The 19495-nt window shown below is 34.6% G+C and overlaps 3 protein-coding genes across 4 annotated transcripts; 1 reads left to right on the top strand and 2 right to left on the bottom strand.

Moving 5' to 3' along the window:
• Window positions 1-962: 962 nt before the first annotated feature.
• LOC145580294 (double-stranded RNA-binding protein 8-like) lies at window positions 963-6657 on the bottom strand. The gene is made up of 4 exons (XM_081637723.1): window positions 6537-6657; window positions 4858-5120; window positions 3998-4260; window positions 963-2684 (listed from the first exon to the last, which is right to left on the bottom strand). Exons 2-4 carry the CDS (start codon window positions 5096-5098, stop codon window positions 1914-1916), a joined length of 1275 nt encoding a protein of 424 aa, XP_081493849.1. The 5' UTR covers window positions 5099-5120; window positions 6537-6657; the 3' UTR covers window positions 963-1913.
• Window positions 6658-7130: 473 nt separating this feature from the next.
• LOC145580281 (uncharacterized) lies at window positions 7131-15317 on the bottom strand. Of its 2 annotated transcripts, none has more exons than XM_081637707.1 (10): window positions 15011-15317; window positions 13995-14122; window positions 13791-13862; window positions 13543-13682; window positions 12909-13023; window positions 12753-12833; window positions 11614-11748; window positions 10406-10493; window positions 7891-8197; window positions 7131-7804 (listed from the first exon to the last, which is right to left on the bottom strand). In XM_081637707.1, the coding sequence occupies exons 1-9, from the start codon at window positions 15306-15308 to the stop codon at window positions 8109-8111; spliced, it is 1146 nt and encodes a 381-aa protein (XP_081493833.1). In that variant the 5' UTR covers window positions 15309-15317; the 3' UTR covers window positions 7131-7804; window positions 7891-8108. The 2 variants fall into 2 exon arrangements, with proteins under 2 accessions (XP_081493833.1, XP_081493838.1); XM_081637712.1 differs by having other exon boundaries at window positions 8005-8197.
• A 1128-nt stretch (window positions 15318-16445) lies between these two features.
• Window positions 16446-18875, top strand: LOC145580272 (vacuolar protein sorting-associated protein 55 homolog). Its single transcript, XM_081637697.1, has 5 exons — window positions 16446-16663; window positions 17672-17806; window positions 17905-17944; window positions 18252-18339; window positions 18433-18875. The coding sequence occupies exons 2-5, from the start codon at window positions 17708-17710 to the stop codon at window positions 18623-18625; spliced, it is 420 nt and encodes a 139-aa protein (XP_081493823.1). The 5' UTR covers window positions 16446-16663; window positions 17672-17707; the 3' UTR covers window positions 18626-18875.
• The last annotated feature ends 620 nt before the right edge of the window (window positions 18876-19495 follow it).

Genomic DNA, 19495 nt, shown 5'->3' with positions numbered 1-19495 from the left:
TAGATCAACATTTGCATCTTTTGGAAGGTTTGTTACATTATATAGGGGAATGTTAGATCAAATGTTCAATTTTATGTGTTGATACTTGATATACATAAAAGCCAAACTTACAAAAACGGAAAAGAAAAAAAAAATACACCTTGGGTAGAATGATAAACAAAAGACAAATTATTTCACCTTATAAAAAATAAAAAATTTGAGGCTTACTAAGATATACTTCCTTGACAGTTGACATGTTTCCTTTATGTACTATTTGAAACAAATTTTAAAAATCGTAAAAAAAAGGGTGATAAATAGTGTAAAAATCAAAACGGGTCAATTAAAAAAAAAACTGAGGTAGGCAACAAAAAAATTCAGCAAGTTGTGAAACTCATATTGGATTTTAATACTTTTGCATGTAAAGTCCACCTTTGAAAAAGATATAAGCATTACGAGTCCTTAAAAGTTAAAACTGCATGCATCTATGCAAGGAACCAAAACTAGAAATATTATCATTTGTAGAACTATTAAGTTACTCCGTATAATTTGCACGGTGATTATGACATGCAAACTTCTAATTAATAAGCATGAAAGACGATTAAAAGTGTATCCAATGCTTGTATTCTGCACCTACATTAAATGCATAAAATTCTTACTCCTTCCGTCCCCAAAAAAACGACCCATTTGGGTTGATTTCGAGGGTATTAAGAAAGTTAAATAAAAAGAAGTAAAAGTATATTGGAAAGATAAATTTACATGGAATTTGTAAAAAAAGTAGAGAGAGAGAGTAAAAATACATAGAGAAACAAAATTTTATATGGATAAGCTAATTTTGCACATATTATTGCAAATTGGTGGGATTTTAATGCAAATGGGTCATTCTTTTTGACAAATTAGGCCAAATGGATCGTTCTTTCAGGGACGGAGGTAGTATCAAGTACTTACTTTTTTAACAGCAATACTCCCTAAAAAGAATCATATCATAAAAAAAAAACTCCTAGAGTCTGCAATATGAATTTAATGACATAACGTATACAAACAGGTAGCTGTTTCCCACTCTACAACTTATAATAATTGGTACATATTTTGTTGTCGGCAGAAATACGAAAGCTAGTCTTCGTACTCTGTATTATAAACAACACTTCAATACTTAATACACTGCGCTATCGCAGCAACTCCCACGCCGTCAAATAATAAACAACTACTCTATTGCCTTGAGAAACCAATACTCAATACATTTGTATACATCTCCGAATAGGTAGATCCGGGTTCAGTTCTCATTGGTCGGGGGAGTCGAAATTGGACCTCTACCAGAAAACAAAGGATAGAGAAGAAATTCCGATAGTTATGCTATGAGCCACTGCAGTCGAACCAAAACCAACTATTGCTGCAGTCGAACCAAAACCAACTATTGCTGCAGTCGAACCAAAACCAACTATTGCTGCAGTCAAACCAAACCCAGTTATTGTGGCCGTCGAACCAAAACCAACTATTGCTGCATTGTGCTTGAACAGTTGAACAGCCACCGGTGTGAAGTTGAATATAAATAAATAAAGACGGACATACAAATCTATGATTGCCCTTCTAACCATTCTAAACTATGTATGCTCTCACTTCTAGATAATCCATTTGTTTGCTAGATAACAATAACAAATGACATGCTCAATTTATAGTGTATCTAGGGTTACTTCTACTATCCCCAATGGACCCCTCTTTCAAGACATGGGTAAATAAATGTCTCACTCCCCCTTCCCTACCTACAAAAATCTCATCAAACCACACTATAAAACTTCAGATATTATCAGTCAGAAGGTACATTGTGCAAGCATTGTTTCCTTCCCCCATGTGCCTTCTAGCTGCCACTGCAGTTGCTGGATCTTCCTGAGTATCCCAAAATTTGTAGGCAATGCACTCAACTTGCCTAGAAAGTGGAGCTACTGGAGTGCATCACCGGTGACTTTGCCAACACCCTGATCAATTTTACCATTGTCAGATTGCACTGAGGGTGGACCCATTGTCATGGACAAGTCGTTACCAACATCAGAGTTTCTGTGATCATGAGTTGGGCTAGAGTCAACCACATAGACTACAGAATCAGAAGAACCTTCGACAACAAATGTTTTTCCATTAAGTTGGCAATTCTTCATGGTCAAATTATCCTGATCTGAACTTGCCAAACAATTGGGATTTTGACCTTGATTTGGTACTTGGACATCAGATAAACCATTTTCATATGGTTGAAAGGCAGTTGGAGTACCGATATCATTACTGACCAAAACACCCATGATCCCAGCATGACTTTGATAATCAGAATCACAAGGTTTCATCCGGTTTTGTGATTTCTTTGAAGAACGGGGTTTCTTAGGCTTCTTCACTTTTACAGTCTCCATTTGTGGAGGAGCTGTCTCTTGCATCTTTCTTTTGCTTGGGATAACTGTATACAGAGGTTTGTCGTCAAGTTTCTGACCTCCAACAGAACCACTTGACCGAATTGCAAGCAGGGCAGTCCTTGCAGCTTTGATCTCAGCATCCTTTTTATTTCTTGCAGCAGCCCCAATGTACTGAATAGCACCTATCTCAACAGTACAAGAAAAGACAGCCGTCTTACCAGGGGTGTCATCCTTCCGGCATATGTAAGTAGGAATTGCATAATTCATCTTCTGTGCATATTCTTGGAGCAAATTCTTGCATAAACCTGTCTCATGCTGACAAAAATAATTGCAGTGATAAGCCAGTATAAGATTCAATGACCCATAAATTGAACCGAACCTGAAACTCAGGGATCAAACACAGTAGGACTGGAGACACTCTTACACTTCTATTAAACAGATAGAGTTTGCAATTAAGATTACAGAGCAGTGTCATATTTAGCTTAATGTATCATGTCTTGAAAAAGGCCTTGTTGAACAGTAGTCAAAGCATAGGGATCTATTTAGCTTTAGTAGCAAAATGTTTGAAGATCAGATTAATCATGTCTAAGCAAATGATTTTAGTTAACAATGGTTACTTGTTGACAGTATATTTAAAATTGCACTGAGGCTTAATTTTTAAACAATAAAAATTTCCTCTAACTTCCTCTCAAGTGTGCTCAGTCAGCCAATAAGAAACAGAAAAGTTGCACACCTGAAGCAGTTCATCAAAATATACCCTAAACCTAAAACAAAAAATGAAGGGAAATTCTCATTGGTAGCAACAAACTATTGCACATTCTCATTGGTAGCAAATTTTTTTTTAAAATCTCTTAAATAGCATTAGTAATCTAATTACTCTCTAATATAGCATTATTTTACTAAAACTAACATAATTAAGTTAATTGGACTAACCATGGTTACATAATTTCCCCCCAACACAATTAAAACGATTTCCCTCCCTCAAAAACTAGGGTTCTTATATAAAACTCCTATTTCACCAATTTTTCTAACTTCCATCTTCTTCTTCCTCTGAATTTTGTTTCCCTCTTCTTCTCTGTAATTTATATGTTGCGAATTAAGCTAGTTGCGATGGTGGAAAAGTGAGAATTTAGCACCTTGGAGAGATTAGGATTGAAATTGGTAGATTGATGATTGTTGTTTAGCGCTCGAAAATCATCAACGCAACAGCACAACTACTTTCGAAAGTGTTGAACGGCAAAAGTCTTCAATGAATGGGCCTTTTTTAATTGATCAGTGGGGGTGCATTTACAAAATTAAAAGGGGTATTTTAATCCATTCCATATTATGTAACCATGGTTAGTCCAATTAACTTAATTATGTTAGTTTTAGTAAAATAATGCTATATTAGAGAGTAATTAGATTACTAATGCTATTTAAGAGATTTTAAAAAAAATTTTGCTACCAATGAGAATGTGCAATAGTTTGTTGCTACCAATGAGAATTTCCCAAAAATGAATAATAGTACAATACATTCAAGTAAAACAAATTTCACCTAAACTCATTATTGGTAAGAATGTAAGATTATAACTGATATGCAATGTAAGATTATAACTGATATGCCTCAACTGGTAATTTAACTCACTTACCACAGGCACAGCAATCGAATCCTTCTTATCCCCGCTCTTAGATAGATCCATTAATGCAATTTCAGCTGCTGATTGTTCTGCTGCTTTCCGATTGAAGAAACCAGGCAGTGATTCATATCGGACACCATCCACGATCACAGTTGACCTGAAAGAAGGCTCATGTGAAGGGCCTTCTTTAATTGTCTCATACTCAGGAGTCGGAAGCCCAACCTTTTGGGCATATTCCTGTAATTGGCTCTTGAATACATAACACTTTGACACACCTAATTTAAGCAACCAAAAAAATTTGATTTGAGGCCGTTAAAATTCGTTCATATTGACTTTCATCTTACATGAATGCTGTACAGTAAACGTAAGGAGTAGACTTAACTTCTAAATACAGTAGTTTATTTATAATCTTACATAAATGCTGCACAGTAAACGTAAGGAGTAGACTTAACTTCTAAATACAGTAGTTTATTTATACATATAGAAGTAACTTGAACTCGTCAGATAGCAACATACGAAGTATATAAAAATGATACAATATGATAAGATTTAAGGAACATAATGACCCTTCCACAGCAGTTTGTTTAGAAATAATTTCTGTTTAAGGGAGCAAAGAAAGCTAAGTGGATTGCAAGAATTCATTAGAATGGACACATAGGAACTGAATCCAACAAGCCAAACCAATCCAATAGAATTATCCTACTAAACAATTCAAATGCGTTGAAGGTTGGCAAAGCATAACTAAATCAGGAAATGATCTAAATTATTGTCCTTGAGAGAAAACCTAGCAAGCAAGCTATCCCAAAATAAAACTCAACAAACAAGTGGTAGATTACTAGATTTATTTTCAAGCCAGAAATTTTAAAATTTACCAGGAACAGATGGAGCTTGTAAACTTGGATCACAACTAATTCCCAGATGCATAGGAAATTCTTTTAAGTTAACAGGATTACTTTGCTTCTTGTTCTCAAAGGATGGCACCATTTCTTTGGAGCAGAATTCAAAACTTGATACAGCAGTATGTTCTCCAATTAATTGATCATCAAGGCCATGGCCACCAGACACAGCACCCTCCTCAAACTCATCAGAAACATTTACTTGAGTAGTTTCCATCCCCCTAGATCAATTCCGTTCCCTGATTGGTTTTCCAAAAGATAAGAAAAGTCAATGTTAGATTAAAATTAAATTGCATATACATACACATGCACACAAATTCTGTGAAGATGATGTCTCTCTCTATACACGGTCTGCAAAGTTGCAAGCAGGTCAAGGCCAACAAGTTCACATCTATCAGCGAACGTGCTTCAATATACAAGCTAAAATACAAAAGTGCCAGCCAATCACATACAGCACCACAGCTGGCCAATACACAAAATTTACGACCAACACTTTCTCCAATACATGAATAAACCACCCTTTTTTTTTTCCAAAAGTTAGATTGAATCACAGGTTAGTAGCTATAATGCTAACGAAAACTAGTTAAGTACTCGATCATAATTTAACCATCACGAGTAGAAAAGAAAGCACAATTGACTTGAATCTTCTCAAATGAAGAGCCAAATTTTTTTCAGAAAAGAAAATAATAATATTCAGTACTCTCTCCGTCCCTTATCTACATGCCTATTTCTCTATATTATGTGAGTAATAAATATTAGAAATAGGCATGTAAATAAGGGACGGAGGGAGAAGTAACGTTACAAAAGTGAGCTTCATCAATTGGGGCGTTGGAAATTCAGCAATCTTAATAGTTGACTAAAATCAAATTTCAGGGTTATCAATAGCTTATGCACTGAGCTTGAGTTCCTTACTGCTTGATTTGATAGCTTCGAGAAAGGCTCAAGCTAACCATTTATGAGACACAACCAAGCTATCCACTTGGTTTCACCCCTAGTTGAGGCTACCCGAAAGCAACTCAAAAGAACAACTAGCATTAAAATTTCCCTATTTCAAGATAGGAAACTTCCCCGAAACCCCTAATCTTATTTCATATGTAACCAAGAGCGAATTAGCTTAAGGGTCTTTCTGCCAATATATTTCATTTTCTTAAACATGAATTTACATTGTCTCCTATCTTATAATTTACATTTTCTTACCATCTAACTCAAAGATAGGCAAAGAAAGAAGAGTATGTCTGCCAATAGATTTCATTTTCTTAAACATGAATTGCCTACGACGAGGCCGTCCCTGAGCCATGGGTCAAACCGAGGGGAAAAAGGTACACTTTCACAGCTTCTTCCTAACTTTAAAGGTTTATAAACAAAATCTTGCAACAAATTAGCAGCCAAATTTGACACAATTAGCAGCATATGCTCAAAAAATTGCATAAAATTCTACATGCTAAAGAATATCAACATAAATTGCACAACACCAAAATGCTATCAACAAAATCGCTGGTTATAAAGTTTCTTAAGTTGAGTAATCATAATCAATAGTTCAGCAGTCCACCTTAAAGAACCCTAAATTGACTATACAGAGTAAAATTAACGGTAACCCTAGATTGTGGAATTGATAGATGTGCTATAGAAAAAGATAAAAAAAAAAAAAATGTTACCTTAGAAGCTGCTTCAATGGAAGAAAGCAAAGAAGCCGCTTCAATGGAGAATTCAGAGTATGCTTCAATGGAGAAGAGAGAGAGGTGTGCAGCGTAAAAGTGAAAAAGAGCTAACATAGGGGAAATAATAACCAACAAAATTAATCACACGCATACATGTCAGCCGTCAGATCTATTAAAAAAATACATCATCAACGGTCAACATTAATTCTCACTTAAGTTTTTTTAAAAAGTGAATTCTTACTTAAGTTTTGTTGTGAATATAAATTTTTTTAAGGAGATTAAAAGTCTTAAAAGTGTTATTTAGAAGTTTAAATAGAAAAAAGTCTGTAATGGTGAATTAGTTTTGAACTCGTGATTTATGTGTTTTGAAAATTTATACTCGTACTAGATACAAAGTATATGATCAATTTCAAGGCTAGTTTCAATTATGATTAATTCAAAATTGTACGTAATTAAAACAGTTTTAACTTTATTTTTTATACGAGGGCAAGATTTTTTCATGACATTCAAGAAACAAACATCGACACCACGACACGTGTCATGAGAGGGGGGGGGGGGGGTGTTATATTATTATAGACACCAGATACATGTACATTGACAGCACAATGTGGAGACCATTCCACTGCTTACTGAACACAATCAACAGATTCGTAGGACTACAAAATCTCATTTATAAGATGCGACATGCAATATAAGCCGGCAAATAGCATCCCATTCCATACAAGAATGTCAATGAGATGCTACAAGCACAGATTATGAAAACAGCGCAAGCTTCTCAACAAATTTCTTTGTAAAATGAAATGAAAATATAAATATACGAGGTAATTACAAGATAGATACATGAGAATCTGGTATTCCACACAAATGAAAATTTTATGATGTTTCCTTGCTAGATTGATACTGTTTCCAGGGGGATCGCGGGCCTTATGGTGTGTACGTCTCTGCAATATTGTTCTCCGTAGAATTCTAGCTTAATTCTGTCTTAGCTATCTTCCAGAGTTAGTCAGCTTTATGACCAAAACTACCAACTGAAGACCAGAACACTGCCTGCTAGGAAAAAAATGCTTCTTGGCCAGTTGCTGCTAAAAAATAGCATTAGAAAAGGGATGTAGACGTACAACAATCAGTTACAAGACGTAGCTGTTGAAAGTTGAAACAAGCCCTTGACAATGGCTAAATTTTTCCCCTCAATCGTCTCCAGCATAACTAATACAACACAATTTTCTTTTGGTAACATGGACGTTCTAATACAAACTTCTAAGGGCCTGCACACATAGAACAAGGTAAATTAAGATCATCTTAAGTACATAAATAAGGATCAAATTACCAAAAATATGCATAAGTCTAACACCTCTTGGGGCTTTTGTGGACATGTGCCTAGTCTTCACATGCAACTACAAAGTTGTCTCAATTGCATGATACAGAGTACTTCACACATACGAGTAGAGGACAGAAGAGTACTAACATTTACTTCAATCATCATAATCCAAAACTGGAAATCAATAGATAACTTGTCAAAAGGTTGAGTCTCCAAATGATCATACTCTGAATGTCACCAACTTGATGCTTTTAGCCATATGATTTATTCATAGCTGCACCATTATTCAAACTGCCAATATCCACCTTCTTTTTCCTTGAAGAACTCAAAGAACCTTCCACTAATAAAGAGAAAAGAGAAAGACAAGGAATAAAAGTTAATATTTCAAAGATAAAAGAAAAAGACTAAACAGAGTAAAGTGCCATAAAAACTACAGGAAATAGTTCACAATTCAATGCAGAGTCCCAACATGTCATTTCCATTCATCTGTGGGAACAGGAGAGCACTTAATTTAGATACGCTAATAGAACAAGCATGACTCTAAAGAGAGATGAAAAGGTTAAGTATACAATTTCAAGGTCAATATGCTTCATTCCTCGAAAATGCAAAATCATATAACTAATATATAAAGCTAAACTTTTAGCCATGCGACGAGATAGCGACACTTGGCGTCCTAATTTTTCGCCAAGTGTCACGCCACGTAGGCGACAATTAAATATTAAAATTACACGTATGATTTATTAGAATATATTGTTTAAAGAATAGGATTAAAAAAAAAGTTGGATATATTCCGTAGAATAAAAAAGTTATTTTAGAATTTTATTTTCAATAAAATTTGGATAGATTATTAGGATAAAAATGTTACTTTAGAGTTTTATTTTCAATAAAACTTTTGATTTAGAATTTTATTTTCAATAAAATACCAAAATTCATGCAACCGACCTTTTCTTAGATATTCGGAGAAAATGAAAAGAGATCACAACTTTAGCCTTTAGATGACCGTTCTTTTTGTTTGTACATCATTGATAATCATAAACGGACAAGTGATTATTAATCCATGAGTACAAAAATTCAAATAGCAAATGTATTTTAGATAAAAAAAAAATTATTTAAACTTCGATAAACAACCCGGGCATCGCACGGGGCACAAAACTAGTAATGATTAAAGTTATTCCTTGAATAATTCATTCAACTATATAAGGCATTCCTCAAACCCTTAACATATACTGCATTCTTCCAGTACCTTACTGTATTATGCTCCACCACCACCACTAAATAAAAAGGTATTGATCCCAGATTTGCCAAAGGAAGATGGCAGTCATGACTCTCATACTCCAATTTTTTAACATTTTTCACTTTTAACAAATTTTTTCTATTAAAAAAAACATTGAAAAAATACCTAGAGAAATGTGTCAACTAAAATGAAACAACGGAAGTAGCTAATGTAATCAGCTAACAATTAATCATTTTATTTCTTTTATTGATGGAACTAATGAGTAATGACTAATCTCTAAAGAAGGACAAAGTAATGATTAAACCAGAGCCAAGAAAATCTACTACTTGTTTAAAAATCATACTAAGTAGTTAAGAATCCAGCACAAACATGAAGTATATTAATATATTATGGTTACATCTTACATGTGCTCAAGAATTATTGCACTGATGATTCAACTCTTGGTATAGGCTCAGATATGTGATTATGTGACGACAGAATATAACAAAAGGATGAACTTATCTATAGAAAAGTATCTTGGGGAGCCAGGGGAAGCCAAAATAATAGTTTGCATTCTTAAACTCTCACATCCACTATTTGTGAATGGGTGAGTTTAACATTAAAAATATTAAAGAATGTTCCTTTGGTTCTCCATGCTTTGCTATTCTCAGGTCTTTTTCAACAAAATATTCCCGAATGGACCTTATGGTCATAAGCCCTTGTGAGATAAGAGTTCTTACCCTTATTAATGTGCTTTCACAGGTGTTGCTTTGTGAGAAAATTTTATTTAAAAAAAAAAATAGTGTCCAATGTAAAGCTTGGTTGGCAATCTTGGCATACAATTTTTCTTTCCCAAATTTCTAAACGTCCTAGGGTATTCTGTTGATATATTTTCTTTATACAAATTGTCCTTCTAACATAATTCTTTTTTTTCCCTCAATAAATATACTAATTTACCAATTCAAAGAGACAGCTAGACATCTTTTTTCAAGGAAACACGAATCAAATAACTAGCAAAGCAAAGTCTACACGCAACAATAACATAATTCCAAGAGCAACTCTTAGGGAAAGGTTAACAGTCAAAGTGTCATGAAGATTCTTATTAGATTGCAATAACACTTAGAAATCATATTTTCTCTAAGAACTACATTTTAGTGACACGTCCGTAATTCACAAATCAAGTGATACATAATAAATTATAGTCATCTCAATTTTCCCTTTAATTAGATAAACTATCAATTCAATTAGACATTATGTTGCAAAATGAGGCCTAACATAGCTAATTAAAAATCATAATGATACGGCATATATAGAGCCCAAATTGCATCTCCGTACCTTGCCATTCCCACACCACCTTTGATTCACCCTTCACAAGCTTTGGATAGCGGTCCAAACGAGAATCCGACTCCACCAAATTTTCAACCTAATTTGAAGAAAGAGCAAATGAGAATCAGTATAAATACTATAAAAATAGAAACGTGTATATATAGTCAAAAAAAAAAAAAAAAAGAGTAAATAGTACCATAAAGTTAAACTATTGTACTTTAGACAACAGTACACAAGTACACAGCCAGTCACATTAGCTCACAGCTCCAATCAGAGATATTTTCCATTGGTGCCAAAAAGTTATTATTTGATTAAATGAGGATGGTAAATATCATACTTAATAATGACCCTCAGCTGTTAAGCAACATTGTGTTGCCAAGTAGACTCACAAGAGTCACAACAGGCCAAAATTTTGGAGAAAACTTAAACAGAGAGCAAATGTATATGCTCCAAGAAAAAATATTATGGAGAATCATTAGCTTCTCACTTATCAACAAAAAAAAGTTTGCAAAAGAAATCTAATTTTTAAGTAGGGAAACTAGCAACTCCTTACCAATAATTAGTCATCAAGCTGATGATTGCAAGACATATCCAAACAAGATACAGCTCTATGCCTCTATCTGGTTCATCTCATATTGTCTGAATTTTTTTATTAGAACTTCGTATTTTATTTTATCTGAATTTATTTTATTTTATCTGAACTTATTTTATTTTGTTTCAAATTATTTCATTAAAAAATTTGAACTTATTTTGCATTTTTTTTTTTTATAATCTGAACTTATTATATATGAAACAAACAGACAGACCCTAAACAAGCCACCTACAAAATCTGGGTTGATGTAGGGGAGTTCAAGGAAGCACAATGTAAAAAGGGGATTAACAGAAAATAAGTAATCAAATTAAGTAATAGTTTCATTTGCAGACAGCCAATCGACCCCCCCCCCCCCCCTCTCTCTCTCTCTCTCTCTTTTCTTTTTCTTTTTTTTTTGGTTGGGGGAGGCGGGGGGGGGGGGGGGGGGGTTGAAGAGTTGAAGATAGTTAGAAAATATTATTGACATGAGGGAATGCAACTAAATTTTACGTGTTACCTGTTTGCAACGGAAAAAAAGAGCACTGGGTGACAAGTGAGAGGACACAACGTAATTACACATGTTTGAAGATTCTAAAATACATTAAGAACTCCAATGATAGGGGGTAAAGAAAAAGGAGAAAAATACCATCTTCCATAGAAAAGGATCTCTTCTTTCCTTGGGAGTAAGTATATGATCTCGGAGCCTTGAGGCAATTAACCAGGGTTCTCTGTCACCCATGCTTCTAGACATTATAGCATTGTCCTCAAGTGCGTCACAAACCTGACAATTTTTCAAAGAAAATTTAAAAACAGTGCATAAAAATGTCAATAAAAAGAAGCATAAGCTAGATATTGTCATGAGAATGAAGTCAATAAACAGATTACAGATTTAAAATTAGCAGCAGCTTCCACACTTCAGAATTTTCAATAGCATTCATTTCCTGCAGTAGGACCAGTGAGTGCTCTTCTCATAATATAGCTGATTTACAACCCAATACATTAGGCTATTTTCTGTAATCAACATTTTCAATTGTTTTAAGGCTAGATATTTCATGAAAGTATGAAATAATGTCAAGCATGGAAGATGGTTCCATACTTTCATTAGCAATGAGCTAGTAAGCTCATGGAAAGAAAGTAACCAAAGGATATGCCTACAAGGTCCTACTTTTCCATTGTAAAAGCTGCAGTCAGTTTCATAGATATGAGCATTCTATGTACACAAATGCAATCAGTTTAATTAGCTAGTACTCATAGAGACATTGCATTCAAAGTACTTTCTGATATCCTGATCATTTGGTCAAAAAGTTACTTAAGAGAGTAAAGGTACTCCACATTTTATACCAAACTGCAATTCAGAGACATGTTGTCCACGTCATGACTGCAATTTTTGAAAAAGAATTTATAGAAGCCATGTTTTGATGACCACCCTCAAGAGTATCTGATTTAAAAGTCAGTTCCATACTATGAATTCTAGGTGCATATTAAGATAAAAGCTACGGCTATTATCAACAAAATCTATATAAAGGAGGGCCTAGGCCCTAGGCCCACGCCACAGGAAAAAAAAAAAAAAAAAAAAAAAGAGAGAGAGAGGCTAATTATGATCAGGCTTGATTTCAAAATTAATTTCCAGGATCACCAGCTACAAGCCTACAAGTATCAACTACTCATAAACAAGCACCATAAATCTTCATAAGTGAGCCACTGTGACATCCAATACCTCAGTCTTGCACCAACTTAGGTATTACATTGTTTGAAGTATTAAGGAAGGTAGTGCCAAATGCTAACCTGATGGTAAAGATGTTCTGCTCTTTTTGTCAAATACCATCTTCTTCTAATTCTCAACAGCAACAATGTAGATCCTGCAAGCTGTAAATATCAATATCATCATGATGATCACGAAGTTCATTCTACATTTTTAGAGTTGAGATAAGAGTTGAATACCAGTACAAATACTGCCATGAGAAGTAAAAGATTCTTAGCTACCCATTGCCGAGCACGACAAGTCATTGATTTGTAACTTTCAGCTAATTTGTCAGGACACTTAAACTCTTTGACCCTGCAAGAAAAGATTCACAAAATAATTTAGACTGATTCAAATTACAAAACCCTGTTACATGGTATGTGAATAACTCAGTTTGGTACAGGACAGAAGAACAGAAACACAGGCTGCAGCCTATCATATGATGTCAGAGTAGCCCCTCTCTATCTATCTTTATCTCTCTCACCCATAAGCTTGCACCACCCAGGCAGACACCACCCTAATTTTGCGCTTAAAGCTTAATAGTTGACCATCAATAATTCAATTGCAGATCTGAGATAGTCAATCAAAACCATGTATTCAATACCTTTAATTCATTAGCACAAAAGGTTCAATTGGAAGTGTATTAGGGAACAAGAGGAGATGAATTGTGTGCCTTAAGGTTTGATGAACAGGGTCAGCAATCAGAATCATGTATTCATGTTTGACCCCTTTTTAAGAGACGTGTGATCGATTTCAAAGTTAGAAGCTCTGACCGCAATCCTGATGATTAGTTATTCAATATAAACTTTTCTATTTCTGTAGAAGAAAGCATACCTGTCGCCAATGGTTCTTGTATCCAGCAGTCCACTAATGTCTTCCAATGCTTTTTCTTTTGCATACAGATACTTAATATCATATGCAGTAGAACCTTGGAATCCTTTGTCCAGCATGTTCTTCAACTTGTCCTCGGACACCTAAACAGAGTTACAGTAAAAGAAAAATCTAACAGAGTTAACCAATTCTGGCACTCTCAGGAGTCAAGTAAAAAATTCACAAAGTCTGACAGCAGAGAAGTGACAAACCCAAATTGTCCCAATTCCATCACATATATAATGTGCATGTGCTTCACACAGATGATCTTTTGCCCATACTGACTGTAATCATCAATGTAAAAACATTTTTAAAAAAAAAAAAGCCATAGCAAGGTGAGAACATCTATTAGTTCAGTCAAAAAGAAGATCACATGACTGCACAAAAAGCATGGACACAAGTACACAACAGCTTACAAGTTTCTTAGCTGCTTCATAGATATCTCCGTCTTCAATGCATGATTTTCCATACCTCCTATATCCTTGAATGCATTCCAACTGGCCCTTGTAACACCTTCCATTATTTGGACAAGGCTCACATGTATCTGTAAGATCAACGAAGTGAATTAATCAAATCTTTAAAGTAACTGTAACCCTCCACCCCCAAAAGAATTGGTATGAGACTTTCATCTTGAACAGCTCAAGCAAACACAAACAAGAACTCCCTCTGCTCATAGATTTGTTTCTTTTACTCTTGAGCATTAGCTATTACATAGAGTTTAACACTTTGTTTGGATAGAAGGAATTGGTGGACAGAAAAGGAACGGAAGCATTTTCCTTTGTCTGGCTAGCAAAATAGCAAATAAAGGGGCTAACAACTATCATTGCGCAAAACAACATTGATACAACATTCCTGTCATCCAAGATGATTATTACTTGATAATTTTTCCCTCCTCTTATCTAATATCCAAACAAGAGCAGTGGTATTCTTATTCGCTCACCGGCTCACACCGGCTTACCGCACCTCCCCTACTTGTTTCCTAATAGACCCTTGGTTTAATGACAACCCACTTCCATACCACTAAATGATCAATATAACTAACAGAAAATTCAAAGACAAGCAACATAATTCAACCCTTCTCTACTAGAAAATTATCAACCTTAGTGATAATGAATAGAAGAACGTCTTAAAAAGCAACTGTATGAAGCATCATAATTCAGCCATGATCTTCCAAAATCATGCACATTTGGACCTCCTTCAACACCGTATAAATCACAATTCATGTTGATTTGTACTTTGTTGCTTTATAGTTTATGATTCAATATAACTTGAATGCAATCAAAATGTAAATAGATAATGAATAACCCAACTACTATCTTAGAATTTCCAGTAATTTAAACTACTTAATGCCCATAATCATGATATAAATCAAAATTAAGTAACAATTAGAGCAACACAAAATTGCGACATGAAAGCAAAGAGTGAAGAATACCGAGCAATGAAACATCGTACTCTCCGACGTCGGAATCGCAGAAAGGTAAAGAGGGGCGATTGATGAAGCTGGATAAGAAGTTGCAGAAAACGGCGACAAAAGAAGCAATTGTGATGACAACAATGAGCTTGAGAAAGTCGGATTTGGAAGGAAGGAAATTAGGGGGTGGTTCAACTTCTGCAAGTAATGAAGTAAGCGTCGAAGAAGAGGTAGGAGATTGAGAGTAATTTGGGATTGATTTGGAATTAGGGTTTATGGGAGATGATTTTGGGCGTCTTCTTGGTGTTGAAGAAGACATTGTTGCTGCTCAAGTTTGGTTTGATCTGCTGGCGAGCAAAAGGAAGAGGATCATTCCAGTTTGTGAAGGGCTCTTTCTCTCTTCTCTTTTTTCCCCCACTTGAGAAAGTGAGATTTGAGATTGTTTGATTTCTCTAATCAATTTTAAATCAAGAATAAGATTTTTTTTTTAAAAAAATTATTTATTATTATTAATTTTATTTTATTTTGTTGACTAGAATATGAGGTAACGAAATCAACAATACGACAAAAACACACAAGATATAGACAACTAGATCAAGTGACAAAGCGTCAAAGCCCCATGAACCAATGCGAGCAAGCTTCACACGAGCTAATTTGCTGGATCTGGATCAAGAGATGAAGTTGGACGTCGCTTTGAGCCCACACGCTCCACCTAGCTTAGGATTGAAGAAAAAAAAAATTACAAGTACTTCCTCTTAACACTATAAAAACTGATTTAAAACTTTAAGTGAATCACACTATGTTGTTCAAACTCGAATTTGGGTATACAAGATGTCAACTCCTCCGACACTTTAAATTGTATATTTTTAAAAAGTAATAAGAGTCACTGTATATTGTGTGTCATGTCAAATTATGAGAGGATCCGACAAGTGATATCCAACGTACAACAGAATATTGAAATAACATTAGTACTTATTGTGGATGGACACAATGCATGTATGAATCAATTTTCTTAAATCAAGACCATTATAGAACTATGCTACAACTTAAAATTTATGAAGCAATAAAGTTTGAGTAGAAGCCAACTCATTAAGGTACACTAAGGGTCTGTTCTCTTACGTTGAAATTCAGTTCAATTCAGTTCAGTTCAGTTTAGCTCCTAATTTCCTTCTCTTATAAAATATTCAGTTCAGCTCAGTTCAGTTCAATTCAGTTCAGCTGAGTTCAGTCAATGAGAACAAGCCTTAAAAGTGTGTTCTCTTCGTGTAGTTGAATTTAGCAAACTTGATTGAGTCTAATAACCTTAATTTTACCTTTATCTTTCGAGGCTTGATAGAAGTTAAAACTTATTTTCAAGAATGGTGATTGAAATACATCTTACCCTTAACACCTTAACTATTCATTTACTCGTAAAAATAAATTTTAATCGATAAATATCGACTAGACAACAAGGCAACTATTTGGAAGCAAAACAAAAGAATTGAGAAGCCCGCAAGTCATCTGGAATTTCCACTCTATCTCTCCAACCCTTTTGTCTAAGGGAGTGGTTCTACTTTGTACCTGTCTGTCGACGTGCCTGGATATTTCATCTGAAACTCTCGTTGATTTCTGCACTTTTTATTTCTCCATTAATAATTATTACTCGCCCTTCGAATCAAACATCATTCTCACCTGGTATGTTGTCAATTTACCCCTCATTATTTTTTCTGTTTTCAATTCACAAATCAAAACATGCTAATAATTCAATAGTTGATCTTCCAATTTTGATTATATTTATTAATGGCGATTAATCGTATGTAGAAATAAATTCAATCAATTCATTATATTTTTGTCTGTTAATGTGTATTATATCATCGATTGAAAATGGCAACTGTATTTCGAATGGATTTAAATCACTGTTACGTAATTGCGTAATTGGGTACCTAGTTTTGATAAAATAGATCCGAATTGTATGAATCGCGCTTACTAATTTGCCATTTTTAGCGAATTAGGTCAATTAGATTATATTGTACTCTCTCTATTTAATTGGAATTGCCCCCATTTAATCCAATTAGCTCTTATAAAAATGGTCAAATGGGGCAATTCTAGTGGAACAGACGGAATGGTTGCATTTGGTGTATATTCATATATGGGTGTATCTCAAGCATGAAACAGTGGAACTTCAGTTTTAGTCAAATTCACTTATTTGTTGCCGTGCTTGTGAAAGGTTTTTCAGTTCAGTTACAGTTTCTCTAATGAGCAGTATATTATTGTCGAACTTCGTATTTTTTGTTGTTGGACGACTAGGGACTCAGAATTCTAGCATGATTAGATATACTCTCAGTGCTGAAATGGACTCAAGGGCTCATTGCCAGGCAGTGGAATGCCTATTTGTGACAAGAAATGGCCCCATCTTCATTACCGAATTGGAATTGCGCAAAATTGTGAACGTCTTTAGAAACATTTGAGGGCTATTCTGCCATAGTTGTAGCTATGTGGGGGATACTAATGGTAGTGCAAATTATTGTATGTTTGCATATTGTCTCGTGGACTCATTGGTGGTGAAATACTAGATTAAGGCGTGGAGCTGTTAGTATGTCTGCAGGATTGCTGTAGAGGATTTTCACAATAATAATTAGGGCATTTTTATAGATCGGTTTGCTTCTCGTCACTTTAGTTTATTTCTTTCTATTTCATTTTCAGGGATTCCAACCTATCTGGTGAGAGTGAGACAACATAATGGCAGACTTACCTGGTTATATGGTGACTTGTGTGCAAAGTGGGAAGCTTGCTTTTCTGGCAATTCTCGTGTCTGGAGGAATTGTACTGCAAATTTTGGTCAGTATCAAAATCATGCTTTCTTTTCATTGTTGTTTTGAATCTTTTATAGATTAATCAATGTCTTACAAGTTACAGCTGCTTTATGCTGCTCGCAGGCATGTGCTCTGTACAATAACTGGTGGCCGATGCTTACAGGTACAAATGACTGAATATACTATGTACTCCATTCAATTTTGTGTATATGCACAAGCATATACATTGAAGGAGAAGGTGTTGAGCTTGACTATTGGGATGCTTAAAGTTCATGTACATTTTTTGTCAATGTTAATCTCGTTGCTATGTTTCCTTAGGTTAGGTCATGTTTTTGTCAATGTGACTTGTCTATAAAAATGGTTTGTGACAAAATAGTTGAATTGCATAATTCTTCTAGTAAGTTTTGATGTGTCAAATGCTGAACCTTTTGTGCTAGACTCTGACACTGCTCGGGTTTATTAATTTGCAGTTATAATGTATGTCCTCCTCCCTATGCCCATGATGTTCTTTGCTGGATCTGATGCCTCTTCGCTTTTTACAGAAGCCTCTGATAACAGGTATTAGTGCTAAAATACTGTGAGATTTTCTAATGTCACAAATTCACAACACTGAATGCCATTCTTGTGCCCCTCTTTCTATTTGTCAAACAGTTGGTTGAACGCGACCAAATTTTTAACAGGGGCTTCAGTGGTTGGCAGTATTGCAATACCAACTATCTTAAAGCACGCTGGTATTATTGGTTGGGGAGCCCTAACCATGGAGCTTTCTTCCTTTTTTGTATTTATTTTAGCCATTATGTGTTTCATGAAAATGGATGACTATGATGAATATGCTAGCCTTTGATATATCTTGGTCTTGTTTCAGTCCAGGAAGGTTGATATATACTGTTTATGGGATGTGTTTTTTCCCTTGTGTATGTAATTTTGTGATGTGTAATTAGTAAATGAAATTGTTTGTCACAATTATCAACTTCAAATTAAGGTGGAGGGGTCGAGGAGGTTGTCATTGCAATTTGCAACTGTTAATTTTTAGGAAAATTGTGATGCTTTCTTTTGCTTCAGCTCATTAATGGAAAAATATTGTTTTTGGCTCATTAGTTTTTGTTACTAGTTTTTGCTACTGCAACTCTTTGCAAAAAAGAGTAAATTAACCCGACAAGTTCCAATCCGGTTTGAAAATACTCCTAAAATTTTGACCAGGTTTCTGATTTGCTCATCCCTGGTGACACTAATATTTCTTGAGATACCTTCGACATAAATACTGACCCCAGATTCATAGATTGCACAATTAGTATTGTATATATAAAAATAATAATAAAAAATAAAGTTCATCTCTATCATAAACATGATATCATTTAACATGCGACAATTTCATAAGGTATAACTAAAAATAAATGTACATCAAATTGAAGGAATGTTCCATTCTTTCATATACATACAATCATAAAGATGGTAGAATAAAGCAATTGGTTAGATTTACTTCTTCAATTGAAATAAATTGAATAAAATTTTTTTACTCGTAAGTGGAAATAAGTTGAATCAAACTAATTTTGAAATTCTCATGTTATATGTAGCCAAATTGGCCGGCTCAAATAGCATTTACAACCATTAGCAACGATTAGACATTTTTCCTCTCTACATTATGTCAAATCGTTGCACATAATATGTAACGGAGGTAGTAGTAAGGATTATACTCGTGTTTCAAAATCTAGAG

The sequence above is a fragment of the Chenopodium album genome, chromosome 2, assembly GCF_948465745.1.
Source record: "Chenopodium album chromosome 2, dcCheAlbu1.1, whole genome shotgun sequence".
In the NCBI taxonomy this organism is placed as follows: Eukaryota; Viridiplantae; Streptophyta; class Magnoliopsida; order Caryophyllales; family Amaranthaceae; genus Chenopodium; species Chenopodium album.
This window is presented reverse-complemented; position numbering and strand designations above follow the sequence as displayed.